This window comes from Rhinocladiella mackenziei (genome assembly GCF_000835555.1).
Source record: "Rhinocladiella mackenziei CBS 650.93 unplaced genomic scaffold supercont1.6, whole genome shotgun sequence".
Taxonomy (NCBI): domain Eukaryota; kingdom Fungi; phylum Ascomycota; class Eurotiomycetes; order Chaetothyriales; family Herpotrichiellaceae; genus Rhinocladiella; species Rhinocladiella mackenziei.
In genome coordinates, this window is record NW_013550599.1 from 2,150,077 (window position 1) to 2,175,720 (window position 25,644).

Here is a 25,644-nt window from a genome sequence, read left to right on the forward strand (position 1 = left end):
CCGGGAAAGAAAGGAAGAACCTTTTCTCAAGGATTTAGTGTGGAGATTGTAGGACTTACCAAGGCAGCGCGTACAAAATACCAGCATCAGACGTTAGACCGGCATTCGATGGTGAATTATCTTCCGCAACGAAAACATGGTATGACAGGAACCAGGCACGATACGACGGGGAGGTGAGAAAAGTAATTTCCTAAGACTATGTTGAGGTTCCCAGGATCGTGTGTACTCACATATTTTGTGTACGGATGGCGTCCTCGCTAACAAAGTTCCGCATGAAGCATGTCGGGGACGCTTTTTCTTATTCGAGCCTCCAAGGTATCTCGATGACGGATCGGGAACAAATGTAAACAGTGTGATTGTCGGGATTCGAGCGGCAGAATTCGATTCGATCTTCATGAGACGACCAGGAAACAGGCCGATTCTGGCGCCTGATTCGCAGAAACCATAGACGTGGTTCATAAGTTTAGATCACCGATCAATTTTGAAAGAAGGAAATGAGCTGAGTGGAAGGGGCTGGTGTTGTGGTACGGGAGACTTTTTGTCACTCGCACAGCTAACATCTCGTAGAGCCTTGTGGTGAGATGTGTTCCAGCTCCGTCCGTGGGATATAACGCTCCGTCAACCTAGAAGCCTTTTTGATCGCGTTTTGTAGGCTATGCCTTATCTTCAATCTCCTCCACACCGGCATCCATCTTGCCAGAAATATTGGCTTCTGTCGCGTGCTGATGCGGTACAACCGTCCTGCCCCTTGAAGTGAACACGCCACCTGTAATTCCACCTTTGTCGAAAAGCAATGGAATGTCCTCCAATTCCAGCCCTTTGGTCTCCGGGTAAAAACAATAAACCATAGGAATGAAGAAGAAATTGAGTACGGCGAAGATGACAAATGTCTTCCACCCAATATTCTCAAAACTGATAGGTGTTATTTTGACAACGACGAACACAAACATCCAGTTGAATGCGCTGGAGATTGCCTGGACGCGCGCCCGGAATCTCGTCGTGTTGATTTCAGACGGATAAAACCAAGGCACGGGGAGCCAGCCTACCCCATAGCATAGCTGATAGAGGAATATATGAGCAGTCGCGGCATAAGCGGTGCCCTTGGATCGGATAGAGAGCAGAATCGATACCATGACCAAACAGAAGCATAGGCCCGCAGATGAGATCATGAGCAAGATCCGTCGGCCGAACCGATCCATGACGAATAGTGGTAGAGCTGAGCCAACGAGGTATGTGACCTCGGTGCATCCCCCCAAGATAAGCGACAGATTTCGCGACAAATTCATTTCATTTTGGTAAATGACAGGTGCATAGTAATTGATCATATTCGAACCAGAAAATTGCTGGCCGGCTTGAATAGAGATTGTCAGAAGGAGTCTTCTCAAGTTCTGTGTCTTGTCAATGGAAAATAGCTCGACGAATCTGAATGGCCCGCCTTTGTATTCTTCCTCGACCACGCTTCTGATATCAAGCAGAATGCGAGTCACTCTTTCATCTTCTTGACTTGTGCCCAATAGAGCCGCCACGGTCGTGCGAGCGTCTTCGAACCGATCGTGTTGGACTAGCCACCGAGGGGTCTCGGGTAACCCAATGACTTGAAGGACGAGAAAGATCGCAAAGACGGCTTGGAAGGCCAACGGGAAACGCCACTGGATGCTGGAATCGGAGAAGTTGAGGCCATAGTCCAGCCAATACGAGATAACGACTCCAAGGATGGTGACTGTGCCCTGAAATGTGTTGAGTAAACCACGGTGAGAGGCAGGTGAACATTCGGATAGATAAACAGGTGCTGTCGAACTGTTCATGCCGTTTCCAATACCGGTGACGATGCGGCCCACGATCAATTGAGCGATGGTATACGATGATGCCAGGATAGCTGTGCCGATTATCATGATGGAGCCGCCTAGGATGAGTAAGGTGCGTCGCCCCATTCTCTCCCCGATGAAATAGGTGATGATGGAGCCAACAACGCAGCCAACTAGAGAAGGAAAGAAGCATTCCGTCAGCTATCTGTGTTCACCATCTTTCATCGGCCAGTTGAAAAAGGTGAAGATGGGCAGGGCAAATCTTCGTGCATTCAATGGACAAAACTTACTATCGTACAAGGCAGTGATGTTGCCTTGCATATCAGCATCGGGGTGATTGAAATCGACTCCAAACTTGTTGTTGGCTCCAATGATTCCTCCCATCACACCTAGAATCATCTGTAAGTCCTCTATTCTTGACTTTCTGGCTGGAACAGCCATACCTTGATCATAGCCCAGCAGAAGAAAGGCCTGACATGACGCGGCTGTGACGGCGAAGACCAAGGTCTTGCCTGTGAAACTGTGCTTCCACAATTGCATGGTTCGTCCGGGACTCGACAATCTCCTACCACCTGATGGAAGAGAACAGATTCTCGAAAGTGGGTCCATGTTGAATCTGAGGCGTAAATGGTATATATTTTTCGTTTTGCCCTCGGGGTTTCTCCTGGAGAAGATCAGCTATGTATGGGTCCCTCCACCTGTAGGCAACTCCGGGGCATCTGGGGGCTCCCTCCATGGCTGGGGGTTTGAATTGTCCGTGATGAGCAATGAACCGTCTATCATCTGTCGTCAGGGTACGCTCTCGCTGGCATCTACAGCGAGATCCTGTGGTGTGAAACCACTCATCTGATCATGCTCCACCCATTTTCGGTATAAGTGGTCCCTTCGGTACAATAAGTCTCTAACGGAGAGCCATAGATAACGGGCTATCGGAAGACTAACAAGGCCAGAGTATGGCGTATGTGACGTATGCTTGACCCAGGATTGTACGTGGCTCACCGAGTGGTGGGGATATACCACAATTATGGAGAAAGCGCTCGGCGCATTGTCGGCCGGTGTTGGTACGCCCTGTGCATGATCTGCATCGAAGGGATTGAAGTGACGTGATCCTTCAGAGCAAACCTTTTATTAGACTTGAGATCGGTCGAATTTGAAAACATCGTGTTATTCTAGCAGATTATCCGGAACATCACTGTTCAGAGGTCCTGATACATTGGACCTGTCTTCCCATGGTTGGCCTAGGCATGAGCCTAACGAATACGGGCCTAGATGAAAATTCTCAGCGCTTTAGTCCAACTGCTTCTTCCTTTCTCCGCTGCAATCTCAAGGCTTCCTCGTCTGATGCCCATAGTCACGTCCATCTCACTGGATCGGATAAATAGCTTCCAGTCTCTCGTGTAGGCCTTCCAGCCCAGGTACAGTGCAATAACGATGGGCGCAGCGAGGTATTGCTCAAAGAAGGTTTCTGCATCTGGACTAGAGCCGACCGGGAAGAGAGAGGTGTAGAATGTAGCGATGATCGCAAGAAGATTGAGAGCGACGCCAATGTAGGAGCCCCAAATGCCGAAAGCTGCTTGATATGGAAGTTGATGTTTGGTAAAGCCGTGTGCGTACCTGACAAGATATTAGCATTGATATTGGCCGCAAAAGGAAATCGTATATTACCATCCGTGCCGAAAGCCTGGTTCCTCGTTAGCAGAGTTTCCCAAAGCAGGCGGCAAGGTCATAGCAGTATACTCACGGATATGAGCAAGATTGATACTGCCCCACAAGAAGAGGAAGCTCAGCGCAGACAGAGACAACAGCCAAGTGAAAATGGTGTCTGAGGCATTTGCCTCCCCAATATATGCCAGACAGCCAAACAGAAGTTGAATCACGATGCACCAGAGCGGTCTTCCCTGCTTGTCGACGTACATGAGGAATCTCGGGCCCATCCCTCTTGCTGCAAGTGCTTGCATCGTTCTCGAAGATCCATACGTGCAGCTGTTCGCTACACTAATCACCGAAATCGTAATGACAGCATTCATGACGGACGGAAGCCCTTTGACCCCAGCGTACTTGATCGCAAGCACAAAGGGAGAGGCCTTCGTGTTGGCGCCACTAGCCCCCAACAAATCAGGACTGTCGGACGGCACAATCAGGCCGACAATAAATAATGAAAGGACGTAAAACGTGGCGATACGCCAGAAGACTTGTCGAGTTGCTTTGGGTAGAGAACGATGTGGATCGGCCGCTTCAGCGGCGGCAAGACTAACGAGCTCCGTGCCGCCAAAGGCAAAAGCGGCCGTGACAAAAACGCTGGTTACTGGTTAGTATGGATTCCGGAGGAGCTGGTAGCAATGACATACGTGCAAAAGCCTTTAAATCCGTTTCGAAAGGCGCCAGGATCGTGCCAGTACCGAGCACCGATATATCCACGATCATCCGAAGAGACGCCGCCACAGTCAACGACGATACCAAATATAATAAAGCCGACACATGCGAGGATCTTCATCATAGACAGGACAAATTCCACCTCACCATAGCCGAGCACTCCAAAAATTTGGACCAGGCAAAGGAAGACCAAGAAGACGGTGATCCAGACACTAACGTGAATATCATCCCTCCAGTACTCAATGGTAATGGACGCCGCGGTAAGCTCGAAGGGCAGGACGGTTAGCCAACCGATTGCATAGTCCCAGGTGACAGCAAAACCCAAGGACGGATCGACAAAGCGGACAATGTAGGTGTAGAAAGCGCCATTGACTGGATAGAGGACGGTCAGCTCTCCCAGGGCTTGCATCGTGCACAACAGCATGAAGCCCGTGATGATGAAGCCCAGCAGGACACTACCTGGCCCGCCAGTTCGCAATGCGCTACCTGAACCGACAAAAAGACCCGCGCCGATGGATCCACCTGGTAGCTATTAGTATGGCCTTCGAAACGGAGAACGAGGTGAGAACATCTAGTGGTGCATACCAATTGCAATCATCTGCATATGTCGTGATCGTAGCTTTTGAGCCAGAGGATTATGCTGTGTGTTCACCGGGTCGGTCTCATCTGCGTATGTGATCTCCCCTGCCAATTTCCGCATTTTTGGATCGTTGAGTTTTTCAGGATCGAGATCGTTGGGGGAGGCATTGCGAGGAGACCCATCGTCACTAACGATTTCTTTCTCGTTCGTTCGGTCAGACATTTTGGCTGGAAGGGGATAAAGCAGGACAATAGAAAGACACGACGGGAGAAAGCCGAGAGGTGGAAGTTTTAGAGCAGCATCGCGGCGCAAGTTTTCTTAAGACAATCAGAAGGATTCTCCCCCTCGAAGGAGGAGAGCAACCTGGTGACGGTTAGTGTATGTGCTGTTCCTCGCCCCAGCAGGGTTGTGAAGTGTTCAGGAGAGCACGGCGTCCACCAACCGACGAGGATCATGACCTGAGGTGTGGTGATTTTTGCGGCATCTCCAGTTCGGCCGCAGTGAAGCGACGAGCATCTGGGGAAATTTGAATAACTTGACTGATGGAAATAACTAGGAAGCCAATCATCACAGTAGGGACCGCCATTAGCTGGAGGGTCGTAGTATCGTCCGCTTCAAAAGTCAAAGGCGATCTGCGGTGCCAGTGCAACGTCGAGATCCTCGGCGACGAACTTGTACATGAGCAGCGACAAGCCTCCCCCTCCCCTTGTCATTTGTTCTTTGCCACCGTTCGACCCAATTTTCCATTCGTTCAAGCTTCAAGAAGCTCCCGAAGCAGACCATTGTTTCTCTCGGCGAGCCAAGGCCGTTGCCAGAGAAGAAGACCAATGGGATGTGCTCATGTTATGACTACTGTGGCGACCCGACTCTGTCCTGTTATTGGTACATTCATCGGTATAGAGGGACGGCTCCTCTGGCTCAGCCTCGTCCACTGTCAGGTCTTCAGAATACGAACCACGGCCGTAACAAGTCGTTTTATTCCTGAGATCTGAGTAGTCTAAGCCTGAGCTTACCCTCCGGTACAATGCAAACGTGATATTCCATGCTTCAAAGCGGTCCGACTGAGTGGTGTAGTCATCGCATAATCGTCATCCTGCTGATCTGGACAAAGGGAAAACGAATGCTCCACCCTTAATAAAAGAAGCCAGGTCAAAGCAATCATTCGAGCCCGCCCATTCGTCTCCATTCATCCTTGCAAATTTTCCAGATCGAACGCCGTACTGATGTATCGCATTCCTCACCCGTCCACCTGGTCGGGAGCCGGAGGCCATAATTTCAATTAACGCCCGAAATGAAGAAAAATCCTTCACAAGCAGATTAACAACACCGTCCTCTCCGTCGTGCCTCTTCGGGGTCACGAGTGCCGAATCCGGGTCCTCCACTTTCGGAATCACCAATTCCAAGTCCCACGCCGGGCAGCCCGAGCCAGCTTCGTCGTTTATCTCCGTAGCCGACTCTAAAGCTGCCAGAATGACCGTGTGGCCCTCCAAAATAATCTTCTCCGTTTTCGCTCCGGTATCCGGGAGTCTGTTGCCGTCGTGCAAACTCGGCAGTGTCTTTTTGATGCTTCTGCTCGATTAATTTCCTGGCGATCACTCGGAATACCTCTTCAATTCCTTCCCCATCCCTCGCATTGACTTCGTGGCAGCTATCCCAACCAATGTCCTGGTTCCAGAATCCCGAGCTTCGCTTCGAGTCGGGGCTCTGGTGGGCCACATTGCCTGGTTTCGTGGTCGAAGGAGGGGTCGAGGCTGTACTTTGAGCATGGACACCTCCCAAATGTTCGGCCACATAGGCAATGGTCCTCTCAAATGTAACTTCGCGGCGTGAAGGATCGTCTGCAACAATGTCGCTCTTTGTCCCGACCACATGGATGATAGGCATGCCGTCTCCATCTTGACAATTTTCCTTCATTTCTTCCAGCCATGTTTTCATTTCTTCCCAGCTCCTTTCATTGGTGATGTCGTAACAGAGAAGACCGGCGTTCGCGCCGCGATAATAGAGTCGAGATATGCTGCGAAACCGTTCCTGGCCTGCAGTGTCCCATATCTGCAGGCGGACGGTGGTCGAGGTGTCTGGGTCGGTGATGCGTTTGGTGACAAACGAGGCACCAATGGTAGATTGCACACTTTTGGACAACGGTGCAGTCGGGTTTATAAAGCGGGAAACAAGTGAAGTCTTCCCAACGCCTTGTGCTCCAAGGACGACGAGTTTCGCCTCGATTGAGGAGGCAGGAATGGGCTGAGGAGCGGTAGTAGTGATGACAGGAGGAGAGGGATTCATTTTGGCGAGAAAATGGGAACAGGACAGGGAACGGCGGGAAAGGAGGTTCACAGTTGATTTTTCTATCTCATGTTTGTGAAGGAAAGAGGCAGTGCTGTCGTAGGGGAGGGGGGCCTATGATTGTGATGCTGTAGCTCCGTCAGTCACGTTGGGTGGTCAGAAAGGTCAGCTGGTACGGATTGTAGTCTCCTGGACAGTGACTGTCAGCTCCAAGAACGAAACCGAAAAGACAAAGGAAAACAGCGATCTGAAGAAAAGAGGGTGCGCAGTTTGTCTTAGTTCCTGGCTCTGGTTCTGGTTTTGGTTTTGGTTTGGGCAAAAGGTTGCGGGAGGCTGGCCCCCCAAAGCCAATTCGACTCTTGAACCCCGCCAAAATTGTGTGATTTCTCCTGTGACAAAACAGGTACTGGAGCACGAGCCCACTGATGAGCAGTATTTATCGACAACAATAGACACATTATCACGCGGACACTGGCGATTGTGCCGAATGGCCGCGTACACTCTGATGACGACGAGGGAAATGGATCACTGCAGTAAGGCATCGAGAAATCGAGGGGCTATTTATCATTTATACAGGCCTAATGAGCGCTCGCTGCTCACAGCCTGCCACGTCAGGGGTTGGACCATGACGAGAGTGACAAGTCCGCCAATTCCCGAATCTTGGGTAAATACTACCTATTGACTGATCTCGCTACGTCTTGTCTCAGAAACACGAGGTGGAACAGGACTGCTGGTTCCTCCATACGGACACTTTCCGTTACTGCATTTGCAGAATCTTTTGATAGCGGGCGCGGGCGTAACAATGCTAGTCCCACCCCCGCGAGGCACACCGAAAGATGCGGCTGGAAGACCATGGCCGACCGTTGAAGTGGATGGACGGTGCGAACCCCGTCATCGTTCACATCGATCTTGTCCCCGCCTCTTTACGACCCCATGACGTTCGAGAATGTCCCGCGATTACCCCCCTTGCAGGTGCAGCTCTTCTGCCCAATCCCCGGCCAGATGGATCTACATTACACAACCAGCACTCCGATACTTAATTCTCCTCTGCGTCCTTGTTGTGCTTGCATTCTACATCGCCTCCCTCTCCTCCCCAGCTCCCCGCCAGAGGTGGAAAGAGACTCGTCGTTGCGTTCTGGTTGAACTCATATCCGGAGATGAACAGAGACGAAGGAGAACGTCCAGATGTCGGCACTCTCTCTGGAGAGGAAGTGGCGAAGCATAACTCGCGCGATTCTTGTTGGGTGATCGTACATGGAAAAGCCTATGATGTGACAGAGTTCTTGCCCGGTTCGTGAGCTCTCCGTGGGCCCCCAACCCCATTTACTGATACACACCGGATTCAGAACATCCCGGTGGTCCCAAGATCATTCTCAAGTATGCAGGCAAAGATGCTACCGAAGAATTCGACCCGATCCATCCGCCGGACACTTTGGACAAATTCCTACCCAAGGACAAGCACCTGGGAGCAGTGAACATGCAGACAGTTCAGAAGGAAGAGAAAGAGGAAAGCCCGGAAGAGAAGGCGAGACAAGAACGCATCAAAAACATGCCACCTCTCGAAGCTTGCTATAATCTCATGGATTTCGAAAGTGTCGCACGGCACGTCATGAAAAAGCCAGCCTGGGCATACTACAGTTCCGGTGCAGATGATGAAATCACCATGAGGGAGAACCATTCTGCTTTCCATAAGATCTGGTTCCGGCCCAGAATTTTGGTGGACGTCGAAAACGTTGATATCAGCACCACCCTCCTCGGGACCAAATGCGACATCCCTTTCTACGTCACGGCCACTGCTCTCGGAAAACTGGGCAATCCTGAAGGCGAGGTGGTTTTGACACGAGGAGCGAAGAAACATAATGTCATTCAAATGATCCCGACATTAGCTTCCTGCAGTTTCGACGAAATTTGTGATGCGCGGGAGGGTGATCAATGCCAGTGGCTCCAACTATATGTCAACAAAGACCGAGAAATTACCAAGAACATTGTTCAGCACGCCGAATCTCGAGGATGCAAAGGTCTCTTCATCACGGTCGACGCTCCTCAGCTCGGTAGACGAGAGAAGGACATGCGCAGCAAATTTACAGATACCGGATCCAACGTTCAAAACACTAGTGGTGAGAATGTAGACCGATCACAGGGTGCCGCCAGAGCTATTTCTAGCTTTATTGATCCCAGTCTCAATTGGAAAGATATTCCTTGGTTCCTGAGCATTACCAAGATGCCAATCATCCTCAAGGGCGTTCAAAGAGTCGAGGATGTCCTGAAAGCTATTGAAGTGGGAGTTCATGGCGTTGTTCTCTCCAACCATGGAGGTCGACAATTAGACTTTGCACGATCTGGTGTTGAAGTGCTCGCGGAAGTGATGCCTATGCTTCGCGAGCGCGGCCTGCAAGATAAGATTGAGATTTTCATCGACGGTGGTGTTCGGCGAGCGACGGACATCATCAAAGCTCTTTGTCTAGGAGCCAAAGGTGTAGGTATTGGACGACCTTTCCTGTTCGCCATGTCTGCTTATGGTCTACCGGGCGTGGATCGGGCAATGCAGTTGTTGAAAGATGAAATGGTGATGAATATGAGGCTCATCGGGGCCTCTAAAATTGAAGATTTAACGCCCGACATGGTGGATACAGCCGGTTTGAAATACCATACGGCTCCGGTACCTCAGGACACGCTTGGTCTCCGATCGTATGATCCTCTGATCACTCCGAATGACATGTTGAAATCTAAACTATGATGGGACGGAGGAGGCAATCAAAACTCATTACGAGATGGCCCCAAGCCTGGTCAACTGAATTTTGTGTATATATGAGCAGTTGTGGCTTCCCGTGTGGAGAGCGTACCCGTGGTTGCCAGGAAGGGCGAAATAGATGTAACGCAATGTTCATGGTCTTCTGGATCAATTCATTCCAACAGTGGACTTGGGGAAGCTCGGGCGTGACTTCTCTTATTAGCGCACAAATATTACTTCTCATGGTTGAAACTATTTATAACTATCATCCACCAATTAACACAGGCTCATACCCTCTCATTATGCCGATGAAGAGCGACAACTGGTGAAGATGAGCGACGAAGACTTTGACCTCCATGTCCTGCGAAGGTTCTTTCGATGGCATGATCAGCAGCGAACTGTGGCTTTGCAGTCTCAGCATATACACTACAGCTCGGAAGAGAAAAGCTTCCCGCTTCCTTCTTGCCGAACACCATCTTTTCGCGGCCTTGAAAACACCAGGCCATATCGATGACTTGTTGATTGGGAACCCGGATCCGGACGTTCGAATGAGATTCCCACGCGACGAAATCTCCATGCGGTAAGGAATGGGGATCTCTGCTCCAACTGCGCCCCTCGAACATTTTGGCTGGTGAAAGAGGCTTTTTGTGGGTCTTTTTAGTGGTAGTACTGCCGTCCAGTTCCAGGGATGATGTTGGTCGTGGTGTTTTTCTTCCCTGGGAACCCAATGTATGGAGACTCATCTTCATTTAGACGACACATACGGAGGTTTATCAGGTCCATCTTGCCGGTCTTCTCTCAAACGCATATGCAAGATACCCACACGGATCAGCCTATGTCTTCTTGACGTCGGCATTTTTCACCATTGTCCTGTTAGTCTGCTCTCAGAGAATTCCGTGACGGCAAAAGCGGGAAGTGAGCACGGTGACGAAGCTCTTTTGCTAACGCTGTATATTCATTTGTTAAGGGTGGCCATTGGGTGTTTCTGTAGACTTGGGTATGGCCGCATCGGCGTACAAACCCGTTCGGGGAGCAAAAGCTCGACCACATCCCTGTGACACGATGAAAATCTGGTAGATAGAAGATATCGGGGAATTGATAGATACCGTCGGATCCTGAATAATCAGGCTAGTCATAATAAGGCACCATTCATTGAGGCCGCATGCATGTGACTGATGTCCTCCAAGTTATGTCATAAATCACAACTCGAGTTCTCCCGAATTATGAACGTGTCGTCTTATTTTTGCTGCTATGCCGTCTACAAGTTGCCGGCTGACTTGAGGCTGTGCAAAATGGCTTGTCTTATCCCGCGACCTACCGACACTCCCCAATCGTGCCGTTGATAATGCCAAAGGGGGATCCAAGGACGATGTACCCGGTCGCGTGCTGAAAAATCATCCACCATGCTACTCCTTCACCAGACAGGCTCCGTCAAGGTCGGTGAAGTTGTACGGTAAGACATGATAACTTCCGGCAATTGTATGGCTATTGACATATTTCTCCCAGATACACAGTGACCTACACTCCCGGCCAGGACCGCATACTCCCGCTTCCTTCTCATCTCTATGTCAAGATCAAGAACACCGCCGCGATCCCTTTGCGGGCTGCTTATCTACATGGACCATACACCCTCTACGTAGCTTGCTATCCTTCAACATTCGATCCTTACCAAAAACATGAAAGAGTCAAGGAAGAGGGGGCCCCCGAGTTCGAACCACAATTGAAAGCGGGCGGGCAGTGGAGTGCTAAACTGACCATACCAGACGAGGTGCGCCGTGATGCTCAACATGGTAACGACGGGCATGGCGCTGCGGGGAGAGGTGAGCAAAAGAGTTTTACGTGGATCGTAGAAGTGGCTTCGCAAGTCATCTTCTCGAAGACGGCCAGCGTGCACTATGAAGTCCTTGTCGGACGAGACGAGAAGTCGGTCGACCTGGGATTTCACGGAGCCATCGGGTCGGGACATGGTGCGCCGGGAAGATTAGAGGACCACCAGCAAAGCCGGTCGAGGAATGCTGCATACCCCAAGGGCGTCTTTTCCAAAGCAGTCAAACTGGTTACTGACGACACCCAGAGCCTTTGGAACAAACCCCCTTTTCCCGAGTGGGACGAGGATGGTCAAGTTAAGGGGGAGGAAGGACCCCGACTTGGCGACAAGCGAGACATCGGCGCCAAGGTTGACAAGAAGCAGCGCAAACAAAAGAAAATCCATCTTGTCCTGCTCACTCATGGTCTGCACAGTAACTTGGGTGCAGATATGCTGTACATGAAGGAAAGTATCGATACCGCGGCGAAGCAGGCACGGGAAGATGCTAGACGGAGACGATCGGAAAGAAGAGCCCGACGGGTGACGGCGTCTAATCAATTTGGGCGAGATGCTATTGACCAGAAATCAAAATCTGCACCCGATGTGGCGATCACAGGCACCGAGGAGGATGCATATGAAACTTCAGATGAAGAGGAAGAGGAAGTCTATGTGCGAGGATTCCATGGCAACGCGGTCAAGACAGAACGTGGGATTCAATATCTCGGCAAGAGATTCGCCAAATATGTTCTTTCAATTACCTACCCCGATCAGCCATACCTACCAGTTAAGAGCTCGCTAGGCAAATCTCTCTCCGAATCACTGGCCACGTCGAAACCGACACCGGAAGATGGAGCGCAGCCTGCCCACAAAAACAGCAGCATCATCAAAGATGAGAACCATCGAAACCACAATCTTCCCTACAAAATTTCAAGTATCAGCTTTGTCGGTCATTCTCTCGGTGGACTCATACAAACGTATGCCATTGCCTATATTCAGAAGCATTCGCCGGATTTCTTTGACCTGATCAAGCCTGTCAATTTTGTGGCAATGGCTAGCCCTTTCCTCGGTCTGAGCAATGAGAATCCAGTCTATGTCAAGTTCGCACTTGATTTTGGCCTTGTAGGCCGCACCGGGCAGGATCTGGGACTTACCTGGCGGCCACCCACCCTTGCAAAGAGTGGCTGGGGTGCCGTCATTGGTGGCTTAACAAACGAAGCACAAAAGGGACTGAGAGAGCCTGATCCGGGAGCGAAACCGTTACTTCGCATCCTGCCGACGGGCCCCGCCCATGTTGCTCTCCAAAAATTTCGAAATCGTACCGTCTATTCGAATGTGGTCAACGATGGGATAGTACCGTTGAGAACATCTTGTCTCTTGTTCTTGGACTGGAGAGGCCTGGGACGAGTCGAGAAAGCCAGACGGGAAAGTGGTTTGGTAGGTACAATGGTGGGATGGGGGTGGGCAGAGATGACCGGTCAAAATGCCACTGCTCCTCGGAAACCACTGACGTGGAATGACCTCTTCAGCGATAGCGGCGACGATGTGAGCAATGCGGGCAAGTCATCGCCAGACCCACAATCGAGTGTTCCTCAGGCGGAGGCAAGTCAAGGATTTGATTACGACGAAAGGGCCGAGCCAGATGAGGGTCAATTTTTGGCTGAAAAGGCCACTTCGCTCAGTTCAGAACACGGCACGGGGGGTGCTTCCTCAACCTTCTCGGCCCCGAATCTATGGACAGAATTACTCAATTTCTTCAAGCCACATGCTGGTCATCACAGACCAGAGCCAAAGAGTCCCCGAAAGACACAAAAGATCTATCGTCGCGGGCAAACGATGCACCATCACCCTGCTCCGTCAGAAGACACTTCACAAGAGGGTTCTGGAGAATGCAATGACAACGACGGATGCGATGGTCAGAAGGGTCTAGTTCGAGGGTCATCGTTGTATACCAACAGCACTGAAATCGGCGACGTAGAGGCCCCGCCACGGACGACATTCTTCGAATCCGCAGGCGATGTCCTCAGCCCTCCTCTGCCTCCACGGGATTTCCTCATCGACCCCCGGGCCCGGCCGAGAACAATATGGCATGACCGAGTCTACCATCCACAAGACATTCCACCGCCTCCAGCGAAACGACAACGAACGTTCATGGTTAGACGATCCTCCTCTTGCGATGGATCCCAACCATCTCTCTTCTCGCCGACAACTCCGACCGATCCTCACCGCCCTCCGTCAAGCCAGTCCTCCACTTCGAGCCAGACAGTCGGCACGATGAAGATTGAAGAGAAAATCGCACGCGCCTATCATAAGGACCTGTCGTGGCGCAAAGTTCTAGTTCGACTTGAACCGGATGCTCACAATAACATGATCGTACGCCGAATGTTCGCCAACGCCTATGGCTGGCCTGTTGTCAAGCACGTGTGCGATACACACTTTGCATATACCGCGGCGGCACAGACACGGGATGAAGATGAGAAGACCACCGACCGGGCGAGGTCAAGTCATATGGGCGTCGCTGCCGGAGGGGAACAGGTTAAAGGCCAGACCGACATGCCGGCAGAAGAGGCCGAGGAAGAAATCCGCAAAAGGAAGCACGGCGAAACGGATGGGCCGCCCTGGCCGCGAAGCGCAGATGATGTCGTCCTCACAGCGGTTCGTCCACAAGAAATTGACGGCGTGCATGATGAGTTACAAGGATTGCACACTCAATGGAAAGTGCAGGACGGCGTGCGCCAGCGCAACAGTCGGACGGAGTCAGAGATCCGCGAATCCCGCGACGATATATCAGAGCTCGTTTCGAGAGTGAGTGTGACCGGTGAAAGCAGTAATGCGACCAGCTACAGCAGCATGAATTCGGGCAGAGCCGCGTTGGCGCGCTTAGCGAGACAAGACAGTGCCAGATGGAGTGATCATTTCTTTGAGGGAAGCGATGACGGAGAAGATGAAGAAGACGACGATTCCGTACTGCTGGAAGAATGGAGGAAAGCAAGACATCGAGGCGAGTTGGATAAGCTGAATGACAACTTCGACGGGGCAGGCGGGCTTGAAGCGAGAATTGCCAATAGCTTATCGTCGAGTCCGCGGAATACGAAGCTCAATCCGACCAAAGAGAAAGCTGGACCTTCAACACCGGGCCCAGACAAGCACATGATCACCTCGCCGGAAACGCCACTCTCCGCCGAGCCCGCGGAATTGGAACCTCTTTCGCATTCCTCTGGGACGAACACCCCCCGTGCTGAGCCCGGTATAGAGTTGGGGCCTGGATCAATCACCTCGTTGAGCACTGATGGCGGGCTGGGCTTGTTCCTAGGCGAAAACATCGAAGACAGACAGAGTCGAGAGATACGACGTGGCAGATTAGGTTCAAGTGTGCATGCCAGTGCCGGTGTAAGGAGAGAAAGTCTCCATGTTGCGGAGCAGGTCGTTTTGGTGCAGAGCAAGAAAGAGAAGCAACGGGAGCGTGATCGATCTGCGTCGTGAGAATTTGTTCCTTAAGGCAATGTCTTGCTTGATGTCCAGGTCATTCAGGTGTTTTGGAAGCGTTCCCTCAGCTATGTGCTAAAACCATTTTTATAATGAACGGGTGTAAGGAACCTATGTGACAATGAAAGGGTGGGCGTCTCCATATACATGAATTATTCGTCATGAAAAATGTCCTTGGAAGTGCTTCGCGTCCACGCCTACTGTTAAAGGAATGGTTCTGCACGGCGAGGCTGAATCCCCTTTCCTGAAAATCCAATTTTGCTGCTTCCTTGGCATGTTTGTCCGTTTGGCACAATTCGTCCTCGTCCTCCTTACTTCATTCACCTTGCTTTCGTATGTTATGCGGCTAGAATATGTATTTAGAATTCAACGGTCGCAATTAATTGTCGGAATGCCAATAATGGTAAGGTAGCTGATTCAGCAAGAGGAGACAACGCTTTGCTGCTGAGAACATCGGCACTCTGGTTGAGCGAAGAAGTTTGATTCTGACAGAAATATGCATTTGATACTAAAGTAAGCGGTCGATGATTTCACATGTCATTGGGATCCCTGTTGTATATGTGAAATACTCACTTCGAGTCTCGTGATTTCAGTTAGACGTGAGCGCGGTGCTGTTTGGCGCGCAGAATATGTGAGATGGACCTGGAAATCAAATCGCAGCCACATCTCATCTTTCATCGGTCCAACGAAAGTTTCTGTCCATATTACATCCAGTCTTGGTCATCGACAATAGCTATAGCGAAAAGTCACCACAGTCATGTCGCTGGCCGACTCGAAAGCGAAATCTGAGGCCAATAACGACACTTCTCAGAACTTACAGAAGCCGTGAGCTCTCCACACCCTCTTCAAGTACTCGAAATTGTGCTAACAATCTCGCAATCAGTCAGTACGCATTCGTCTCCATTTCTCTGCCATCGAACTAGTCTTCGAAACGATCGGAGCTGCCCGATCCAAACTCACGATCCCCCGAGTTCATTGAGCGTCAAACCGACAGAGACCGAGGAAGCTGCGAAGATGAAGGTGGCAGCACCCAAGATCTCAGCGAGGAGCTTGAAAAAAGTGGAAGATATCAACGAGAACCAGTGAAAAGACGATTCTGACCACTGGAATGCGACCTGTGATGCCGAAGCTCCCTTCAAGGAGAAGATTTGCATTCACGAGTGACGTGCCGTTTTCAGGGAGCTGAACAATGCCATGACTGAGACCACCCTCATCCTCGAACGCTACGATCCTGCTGCCGTCTCCTTCCAACTTCTCCGCTACGCCAATACACCAGATACAGAGGTGAAACAAGAGTGATAGAGAGAATATTAGCCTTTATGGTCGACAGGAAGCTCGAGGAGGTTGTGAGTCTACTAAAAAAGCTATGCATGATCAAGTGACGGTGGTAGTGGGAAGCAGGGGTGTGCTATGAAGGGACAAGTAGGCGCAGCTTTGGTCTGGATGCAATCCAGGCTTGAAACGAAGATGTACCTGCCCAGGATGCAGGCATCCGTCACTCCTCCTCGAACCTCCATTTGCCATCCAAATTCATCAGAAACTTTGTCTGCAGCTGGGAGTAGGCGAGATTTTCACTTTTGAGTTGGACTTAATGAGTTGATATTGCTGCTTCACACAGGCGTTTCTTCGCTCAAAAGCTTCTTTCTAATTTGAAGTGGCCACCTTGGACCCCCACCCTTTCTATCAGCTATGGAGCGCCATCACATCACATGTCATGCGAGAGAATCTGTCACCAACCTGAAAAGGAAGATCAGTACTTACCAATCATTGAGAGGCAAAAAGAAGCAAGATTCGAAAGCCGGATCAGAACTCGAGGAAGAGATAGACATCTTGGACAACTCCATGCAGTCTCGAATGGAAGAAGTTCATGAAGCGGACGGTATGAATTCAAAAGTCAAGAGTTGCAGAGAGACATTGGCTGCCAAATTTCAAATTTTGCAGCAGAACAAACTTCCTACGGCTCTCCAACAAGATTTGGCCGACCTTCGGGGCATGACAAGTAGGTATCTGGCTGATGTTGCTCTGAAAAGTGTCAAATGACACGCCCGTGCTAAAATGGAACGAGCTCGGCTCTCAAGAGAAAATATAAGAACAGAATGGATAAGAAATTTGAAGACGTTGAACCATTAGGGAAGATCAAATTGACCATCTTCGAGGACGAAGATGAATCTCCAGCATCGCTGACTGCAATCTGAAACAGACTAAACAAGACACACCGGCAGCCGAAGAGAAGAGGCCAGAGCGAACCAAAGTTCTCCCAGTCTCGAACATAACTGCAACCATCAATTCGAACTTTGGAGCGGCAAAACTAGTACTCATCAAAGCAAGCCCTCTGGCATAGACCTTAATCCTGCTATCATGAAGATCCCTATTCCCGAGGGTTAAATAATTACAAAGAGATCTCGAACTCGATACAGATTAGCACAGGAAGGAAGTGGGCCGGTGATCGATGGAAGCGTGCTTGCGCTGTTTCACGGGGTCAATGTCACAAGAATGCGTCGTTCCATTGAAGGACCCATGGTGCTCGCGGGTAGCAAGAAGCGGACAACCCAGAGCTTGAAAATTAAGTGTGCCCAATCCAAGCTGGTACTTTCCATTTCACGCCATTGCTTCTTATATCCTCCTTCACATGACTGCGCGGAGCTTTGGACCTGCATGGCATGGTTCAGATGAAGTTCCAGAATGTCAACTTGATAATATCCTGCTATCGGAGTCCTTGTGCTGTCCCAGCCTTGTCAGAGCCGTGCACGTGACACCTCATATCCACCCCACAGTCATCATCCATACGAAGCCCAGCACGGTCTTCACCGAAATATCAGTGCCAGCGTTCTTAGGAGCAGAATGGCTGCGAGGGAAGCGAAGATCGAGCTCAACTAGCTGTATATTTAGATTCGTCGTACTAGTAGTAGGGTATAGATAGAAAGATCGATAGTAAGACACAGGAGGTATTAGGTATAATACGGTAAGGCATGTCGGATTTCATGTGGTAAGGTTCCCATCAGGCCAGATCACAAACTCCTATGGTGATACACGGGGATTGAAAATTTTCTTGCTCCCGCCTTCCACTCATCGTCAAGGATCCCCACGGACGTCACGGGTCTGGCCACAGGATAATCGACCTCTGCTTGATGGGAGTTCGGATCTGAACATTTCTGCTCTAGATCCAGACAAACCAAAAAAGGAAAAATAAGAATAATATTCCAAATCTTGTTCTTCCTTTCCTCTCCTCTTTCTGCATAGTCGCTACGGGTGTCCATCCGTGCCGCTAGATCTTCTCACTCATCATACCCTCTGCACCAACAATAGCACTGGTAGGGGCAACATCTGCCTTGGTCTCGTCACTGAATTTGAGATCTTCATCAAGATCGGTGGTGTCCTTAACCTTGAGCCAGATAACAGGGGCTGCAATGAGGAGTGAGCCTCCCAAAATCCCCCAGTTGACGGCAAATTGTGTCATGTAAGCGACATTGTTGGAATCAAGGACCGGCGAAATAGCACCACCGGCGGATTGGATTCCCTTGTAGAAGCCGGTGAAATTGGCCAATTTACGGCCGTTGTTGGTGAGAGATCCCATGAACCTGAGACGCGTGTGAGCTGGTGATTGGTTTGATGGGGAAAATCAAGGAGTCTTACCAGTAGGCCGTGGTTTGCCAGACGGAATCGTAGAATCCGTAGAATATATAGAGGAACATCGGACCGATGTAGCCCGAATCGGTCCAGTCGAGTTTGACATAATCATCAGCATTAACCTCTTCACGCGTGTAGGTCTTCTGGAATTCGTAGCCACCCCCCCAGATGATCATGGTGAGCACGAAAAGGGCCACTAGCGCCATCTTGGCTCGGGTAGTGCGACGAAGGCGGGGGTTGTCAAGGGCAAACCCAAAGACCCAGGCGCCGACGATCTGGAAGAGATAATACAAGACGCTGTTGAGGGCACGAGTTCGGATATTGAACCGGGCCAAGTTGACATCTTGGAAATGGTAGGTGTAGAACCAGTTGCTGGCGAAGAACATAGGGAAGAGGAACAGCAGATACCAGTCTGAGATCAAGGTTTGGAACAGACCAATAAATTCCGACTTCCAGGTTGGGTGCTTCATCAAAATGACGCGGGAGCCATCCGAGCGCTGGACGAGCAGAGGGTTGCAGAGAAATCCAGCCAGGACAAATCCGACGACCATCAGGACGATAAACGCAATATATGTCCCGTCGTTGACCGAGTTGCTCTTGGAATGGATGTTTTGTGCCAGGGGGACCAACCCGCCGATAACCGCCCCCAAATTGAAGATCATCCAGAAAACGGCAATGTATCGACCCTTGGACTTCTCAGGAGGGTAGGCCATCATGATGGCACCTTGAGCGGTCCAGAGCATACCGGCACAAAGACCGAGGAGAGCACCCGCAAAAATGAGGAAGCCCGCATTTTGGTTGTGGTTGTAGGACAAGATCGAGGCAATGTAGAGGCAGTATCCGAAACCTCCAATGCCCAATGTCAAGCGCAGACCGATTCGGTTTGCAATGCTCCCCGCAAAGAATCCGACACCGGCGAACATCGAGTACAGAGCCGTATTGGCATTGTTGATATCATGTGCGCTGACGAGACCAGCAGCCCCGAGGCCGTTGACTGCGTTGAACATGCCGGGGCACAAGAAGCAGACGAGCGCAACGAATACAATTTGGAATTGAGGCGTGGCATACGCCGGAATTGTCACGGGACCCAGCTTGAATGATTTGTACATCCACGGCTTTCCCATCGGCTTGGAGGCTTCGTGCATCACGTCGGGAGGCGTTTCGGTGCCGGCCAAACCAGCCGATGTGGCAGTCATCTTTTCGTTCGTACTGTCAGACATTGCCGTGAGCAAGCTGACCCCTTCAAGAAGAGAGGGAAGGTGACGGGGGAGGAGAAGAGGCTAGCACCGACTGCGCCGGGGAAGCAGACGTTGGAGCTGCAGTGAGGGCTCAAGGTTTAGGTTAGGTGGCAAGCGGAGATAGCTTGCGGGTTCTCGGGGTGGAGTCCCTAATGGAGTCTAGTCTGTGTTTGTCGCTGGTCGTGGAGTGTCGCGTGCGCTGGAGGAGGATTTGGACCACGGGGGACGGGGAAGATGGATATAGAAGTAGTTTGTGTTGTAATGAGAAGAGGATGGACGGTAGTGGACTTAGAGTCGCGACGTCACGCTAAAAGCTCAATGGTTACCATGAGTTATCAGCAGACAAAGGAGGTAGAGAGATAGAGCAGTAGTATCGTAGCATACCGATGCAGCGACAGCAGCATTTGATCAGGCGGGGGACGTGATGGATGAGAGATAGAATAGATTGCGGTAAGAGAGTTAGTTGGTTCGAGCCTTCATGGTTCACGTTGCACGGCCTGAACACTCCGGACTTGGAGAGAGGAAGCAGACGGTTTTGATGCCAGGCGGGAGATCCCATGGCTTTCGGGGTGTCTTGAAGGTCCAGGGGGGATCGAATCGAGGCCTTTATTGGCACAGTTTGGGGAGAGACATGCAAGATAGAGGTTCGCGGGGCGCAGGCAAGGGGATCGATCACGTGATCTGGTACCTCGATAAGAGTGTCGCATTCGCTCCGCCATAGGGTTACATACTCTCTACCACCACCATTGGCGTTGAATGCTACCCTACAACCATCGTTGCATTCGCTCGACTTGCCTCAAGTCTCCTTCCGTCCACGAGACTTTCGTCCTCATGTAGGAGCCATAGGGCTGAGACGACGTCCAAGTTAACGAACATCACATCTGTGCCTCCCCCAGTTACCACCGAACTGTGTCGCCGAACGTGCTCCCATACTGCAACATGACAGGATCAAACTCTACTCGACACGATACGCGGTTGTCTGGCCTCTCGATCTCTACGGCGAGTTTTGGTTAGTAAATGGTTCGCTCATTTCCGTAGGCTTCCCATCCTCCGGCTTTTGGCGGCCAAGTAGAGCAGCGCAAAAGAGATGACGTGACTCTGGTGACAACCCTTTTTCCTTCCATATTAATGACGTCCCTCTGCTCTTTGCCTGGTCCTTTTTTTTTTTCCCCTCCATTCTTGTAGGGTTATCCTACGAGCAATCGTCCCTTCCTTTGTCCTAATCCTACTCGTTTCTGTCCTTCTCCCAGTCATCAAACATGACCTCCCCACCTCCCGGTATTACTAAATTCGTCAACGGTTATTTGCTCCGGAATGGTGAACTCGTGTCGGGAGATTTATGGATATCCTCCGAAACAGGCCGGATCATCAGTCCTCAGTCTGCCTTCTACTCTCATCTCAGGGCAGACAGGACAGTGGATCTCGAGGGAAGAATACTTGCCCCTGGATTTATCGACGTCCAGATAAATGGCTCTTACAATTTCGACTTCTCCACGCCAGATGCGGAATTCGCCTCAAAGTTGGCTTCCACGACGAAGCAGATGATCAAGAGTGGCCTCACCTCATTTGTTCCCACGGTTATCAGCACACGACCGGATTCTTATCACGCCGTGCTTCCTCATCTGGGCCCCTCGGGCAAGGACCGAGATGCCAGCAAAGGCTGTGAGAGCCTGGGGGCACACATTGAGGGTCCCTTTCTCTCTCCACTGCGGAATGGGATTCACAATCCGGAGGTTTTGCTGGAAGCGCACTCGTGGGCCGATATCGAGGACTGCTATGGTGCATCGAACCTTCCAAATGTCCGATATATCACGGCTGCTCCCGAGCGAGGGGAGATGATGTCTTTGATTCCTGAATTTGTCTCCCGTGGCATCGTGTTCTCTGTGGGACACTCTGATGCCACCTTTGAACAGGCGCAAAGCGCCGTCGCGGCCGGCGCCTCGATGGTCACGCATCTCTTTAACGCGATGCGGCCTTTTGGGCACCGAGATCCGGGTATCTTCGGGCTTTTGGGACAATCGGCGCCTTCGACACCCGTGGCAACGCCTAAGCACAGCCGACCGGCCAGCACGTCCAATTCCCCTCGAGGCTCTCCCAGCTCATCAAGACGGTCCACGCCACGCTCCAGCTTGAGCATCAGCACATCGATGTCGGACCTGGAAGCAGAGGCACGGCTGGTACAGCCTTTTTTCGGCCTGATTGCCGACGGAATCCATTTGTCTGCCCAGACCTTGAAAATCGCATATTCGGCTCACCCCGAAGGCGCCATCCTGGTCACCGACGCACAGAAATTGGCGGGATGCCCTGATGGTGCCTATGAGTGGCGAGGAGAGGACCGATTCATCAAACAAGGAAAGCTGCTCAAGCTCGAAAGCAATGGGCGCATTGCGGGCAGCGTGGTCGACTTGATCGATTGTGTCAACCACTTCAGACGCTCTACCGGATGTGGAGCGGCCAAAGCATTGGAGTGCGTGACGAGCACTCCAGCCAAGATGCTGGGAGAGAAGAGCAAAGGGAAACTCGACGTTGGTATGGATGCAGATCTCGTCGTTCTCGACGAAGGGCCGGATGGGGAATTGAGTGTGCACCAGGTTTGGAAATTTGGAGTTCAGGTGGCTTGATCACGATGCTTTGATTTGGCTTTGGTTCGGGAGGAGGCCTTCAAACCCCATCCTAAAAGTGCTTTCGAGCCGGGCGTTAAAGGAGCGAGGCTGTTATTGCTTCTTGAGGCAAGACAAATCCGGGATGTCTTTGAATATGATGTGTATAGAGAGAGATTATGTCGACCGCCATCGATCTCACGATGGAATCTTTTGCATGACGAAGATACCTTTAGAACACATGCTGATGTTCGTTTCATGTTCTGTCATTCTGTGCTCGGCGCAGCCTGACTCGGATTCGCGACCTCTGACGTAGGCGGTTCCTATTTCACCCGCTCCAGCATCACCAAATCGCTTCCGTGAATAATTCGTGGGCAAAGCCTTGCGGCAGACTCGTCGATCCAACATCATCTCTTCCTCTCTTCACCATGATCATTGTGAGAAATATAATCATGGCCGAGCGTGATGTCGCTCTCATGCCTGGACCTGCAAGATGGACACGTGGGCATCCAAATTCAGCTTCCGCGTCTCCGGACAGCGGCAGAAACGGGTTTAGCCTCGCCTGTCGTGTCTCGCCTCAGACACTCGCAACACAGATCCCTAACTCACCGCACGTCGCAGCTGGGTTTTTCCCCGCGTTCTTGGTTTCTCAACAGAATTGCTTGATGGGAGGTTGATCGAATTTCCACCATTTCCTCATCCTCCTGACTTCCTCAAGGAACCTTCGCACTTTACTCGAGCTCTTGTGCGATCCCTGTCCTCACTGAAGCAATGACTGTCCGAAAGAAGTACACTCCTGAGTAAGCAAACATGATTTGTCCGTGACATTCGACACCCGTTCACCCCAGTAGGGTCCTCTTGAGCGCTCCCAGACGATCGGCAGCCCTTCCCAGCCCGGATGGGAAGCTCGCCCTCTACACCCAGTCCACATATTCTTTCGAGACACATTCCCGGACCAGTGAAATATGTGTTCTGGACCTTACCACCGGTCAAACGGTGACCATCAGCAAAGACCCCAAAGCGATTGAGCCCAAATGGACGGGCACCGACTACGAGGTTGTCTGGCTGAAGCAGTGTGATAATGGAAATACGAGTTTCATCATCACCGACGCCACTCTCCCTGGAAAGTGCTACAACGCCGGTACGGCCCCCGGTCCAGTTTCGACTCTCAAGGTCTTCGTTGTCGAGCCGGGCAAGATCGCCGTGGCCGTGGCGGGACAGGCGAATCCGGATGGAAGCTTGCATAATCCTAAAGACGCTCAGAAATCCCATAGTTCCGCTCGCCTCTACGACTCCCTCTTTGTTCGATGGTGGGATAAGTACCTCACGGAGCAGCGAAATTCCATTTTCACAGCCTTGCTACAGAAATCTCAACCCGTGGTCACGTCTCGTCAAGGTCGATACAACTTGCTTGGCTTCAAAAACGCTCTCCTCGGCACCAACTTGGAATGTCCCATCCCTCCCTTTGGTGGAACCGACCACTTTGATATTGGGGCCACCGGCCTGATAATCGTGGCCAAAGATCCGACCCTGGGTCCCGCCACCCATACGAAAAGTGACTGCTATTTTATACCGAAGAAAGACCTCATGGATATTAGTCCCCCGACCTTTCGCCAAATACACGTCCCGGGGCTGGATGGAGCGTCCTCCTCACCGGTGTTCTCCCCAAGTGGAGAATCCATGGCCTTCCTTCAAATGGCTTCTGATGGTTACGAAAGCGACAAGAATCGCATCGTCTTAGTCCATGGACTGGACAAGACCGAAACCATGGCGAGGGAGCTGATGCGTTCGGCGGACAACAAAGGAGGCTGGGACCGGTCTCCCAGTTCGTTGAAGTGGTCAGGAGATGGGAAAACGCTGCTGATTGAAGCCGAAGATATCGGCCGTGGATGCCTTTTTGCGCTTGATCTCGAGTTGGAGGCTCCGGGCCCGGATTGGCGTCCTCGGCAGCTGACCCACAGTGGATACATCATCGACATGGCACCGTTGTCCCGTGCTTCCAATCTCTTGCTTGTCTCCAGCAACAGCCTCGTGGACAATAGCTTGTACACGATCGTCGATCCTTCTGGAGATTCCCCGCCCGCTGTCCTCTCATCACTCAGCCTCCATGGCGCAATGTTCGGTCTCTCTCCGGAGCAGGTCTCCTCCTGGTGGTGGAAGGGAGCAAATGATCATCCGGTCCACGCTTGGATGATGAGGCCCTCGTTCTTTCGCGCGGACCACAAGTATCCGCTCGCCTACCTTGTCCACGGCGGTCCTCAAGGGGCTTGGAACGATCAATGGTCAACCCGCTGGAATCCGGCTGTCTTCGCCGAGCAGGGGTACGTGGTGGTCTGCCCCAATCCTACCGGATCAACCGGCTATGGACAGGACTTCACCGATGCCATTCGCAACGAATGGGGAGGCCTTCCCTACGACGATCTGGTCAAGGGCTTCGAATTTATCGAATCTCATGTGGAATTTGTGGATGCGTCACGAGCGGTCGCCCTCGGAGCCAGCTATGGTGGCTACATGATGAACTGGATCCAGGGGCACGATCTCGGCCGCAAGTTCAAGGCCCTCGTTTGCCATGATGGCGTGTTCAGCATGACGGGACAGTTGGCGTCGGATGAGCAATTTTTCCCCCTTCACGACATGGGCGGCCCCATTTGGGAGCGACAAGAGATGTATGACAAATGGGACCCGAGCAGGTTCACGAAATACTGGAAGACTCCGATGTTGGTGGTTCACAGCGAGCTAGACTACAGATTGCCCATTAGTGAGGGTTTGGCCGCCTTTAATGTGCTGCAGATGAAGAAGATTGAAAGTCGATTTCTGAGCTTCCCCGACGAAAATCATTGGGTGTTGCAGCCTGAGAATGGCCTGGTTTGGCATCTGGTGGTAATCAACTGGATCAACAAATTTGTCGGGCTGCCCAAACTGGTGGACCGACAGGGAAGGGACGGTTCTGCCTTTTGCCGGCAAGGAGCGAAGAGATGGCCGACCGACTCGATCGCGGGCATTTCACGACTTGGACAGTGAAAAGGATTCATGTGGCGAGGCGTTGGGAATTCAACACATCCGGGTTGGGAGTGTGTCCGAAAAAGGTTTGGAGCGGAAGAGATCAGTGCTCATGGC

The 25,644-nt window shown here is 51.4% G+C and overlaps 10 protein-coding genes across 10 annotated transcripts; 6 read left to right on the forward strand and 4 right to left on the reverse strand.

Moving 5' to 3' along the window:
* Positions 1 to 653: 653 nt before the first annotated feature.
* Positions 654 to 2,345, reverse strand: Z518_08565 (uncharacterized protein; the record flags this gene model as incomplete). The annotated part of the gene is made up of 3 exons (XM_013414305.1): positions 654 to 1,978; positions 2,096 to 2,194; positions 2,249 to 2,345. The coding sequence occupies 3 exons, from the start codon at positions 2,343 to 2,345 to the stop codon at positions 654 to 656; spliced, it is 1,521 nt and encodes a 506-aa protein (XP_013269759.1).
* A 725-nt stretch (positions 2,346 to 3,070) lies between these two features.
* Positions 3,071 to 4,980, reverse strand: Z518_08566 (uncharacterized protein; the record flags this gene model as incomplete). Its single annotated transcript, XM_013414306.1, has 4 exons — positions 3,071 to 3,419; positions 3,543 to 4,103; positions 4,154 to 4,700; positions 4,764 to 4,980. The coding sequence occupies 4 exons, from the start codon at positions 4,978 to 4,980 to the stop codon at positions 3,071 to 3,073; spliced, it is 1,674 nt and encodes a 557-aa protein (XP_013269760.1).
* Positions 4,981 to 6,075: 1,095 nt separating this feature from the next.
* Positions 6,076 to 7,041, reverse strand: Z518_08567 (uncharacterized protein; the record flags this gene model as incomplete). Its single annotated transcript, XM_013414307.1, has 1 exon — positions 6,076 to 7,041. The coding sequence occupies one exon, from the start codon at positions 7,039 to 7,041 to the stop codon at positions 6,076 to 6,078; it is 966 nt and encodes a 321-aa protein (XP_013269761.1).
* A 1,157-nt stretch (positions 7,042 to 8,198) lies between these two features.
* Positions 8,199 to 9,778, forward strand: Z518_08568 (uncharacterized protein; the record flags this gene model as incomplete). The annotated part of the gene is made up of 2 exons (XM_013414308.1): positions 8,199 to 8,331; positions 8,388 to 9,778. The coding sequence occupies 2 exons, from the start codon at positions 8,199 to 8,201 to the stop codon at positions 9,776 to 9,778; spliced, it is 1,524 nt and encodes a 507-aa protein (XP_013269762.1).
* Positions 9,779 to 11,175: 1,397 nt separating this feature from the next.
* Z518_08569 (uncharacterized protein) lies at positions 11,176 to 15,059 on the forward strand (the record flags this gene model as incomplete). The annotated part of the gene is made up of 2 exons (XM_013414309.1): positions 11,176 to 11,225; positions 11,279 to 15,059. The coding sequence occupies 2 exons, from the start codon at positions 11,176 to 11,178 to the stop codon at positions 15,057 to 15,059; spliced, it is 3,831 nt and encodes a 1,276-aa protein (XP_013269763.1).
* Positions 15,060 to 15,819: 760 nt separating this feature from the next.
* Z518_08570 (uncharacterized protein) lies at positions 15,820 to 16,148 on the forward strand (the record flags this gene model as incomplete). The annotated part of the gene is made up of 2 exons (XM_013414310.1): positions 15,820 to 15,887; positions 15,986 to 16,148. 2 exons carry the CDS (start codon positions 15,820 to 15,822, stop codon positions 16,146 to 16,148), a joined length of 231 nt encoding a protein of 76 aa, XP_013269764.1.
* A 603-nt stretch (positions 16,149 to 16,751) lies between these two features.
* Z518_08571 (uncharacterized protein) lies at positions 16,752 to 17,257 on the forward strand (the record flags this gene model as incomplete). Its single annotated transcript, XM_013414311.1, has 2 exons — positions 16,752 to 17,065; positions 17,128 to 17,257. 2 exons carry the CDS (start codon positions 16,752 to 16,754, stop codon positions 17,255 to 17,257), a joined length of 444 nt encoding a protein of 147 aa, XP_013269765.1.
* A 1,070-nt stretch (positions 17,258 to 18,327) lies between these two features.
* On the reverse strand, positions 18,328 to 19,909 carry Z518_08572 (uncharacterized protein; the record flags this gene model as incomplete). The annotated part of the gene is made up of 2 exons (XM_013414312.1): positions 18,328 to 18,640; positions 18,696 to 19,909. The coding sequence occupies 2 exons, from the start codon at positions 19,907 to 19,909 to the stop codon at positions 18,328 to 18,330; spliced, it is 1,527 nt and encodes a 508-aa protein (XP_013269766.1).
* A 1,277-nt stretch (positions 19,910 to 21,186) lies between these two features.
* Z518_08573 (uncharacterized protein) lies at positions 21,187 to 22,548 on the forward strand (the record flags this gene model as incomplete). Its single annotated transcript, XM_013414313.1, has 1 exon — positions 21,187 to 22,548. One exon carries the CDS (start codon positions 21,187 to 21,189, stop codon positions 22,546 to 22,548), a length of 1,362 nt encoding a protein of 453 aa, XP_013269767.1.
* Positions 22,549 to 23,298: 750 nt separating this feature from the next.
* Positions 23,299 to 25,548, forward strand: Z518_08574 (uncharacterized protein; the record flags this gene model as incomplete). Its single annotated transcript, XM_013414314.1, has 2 exons — positions 23,299 to 23,327; positions 23,379 to 25,548. 2 exons carry the CDS (start codon positions 23,299 to 23,301, stop codon positions 25,546 to 25,548), a joined length of 2,199 nt encoding a protein of 732 aa, XP_013269768.1.
* Positions 25,549 to 25,644: the final 96 nt, after the last annotated feature.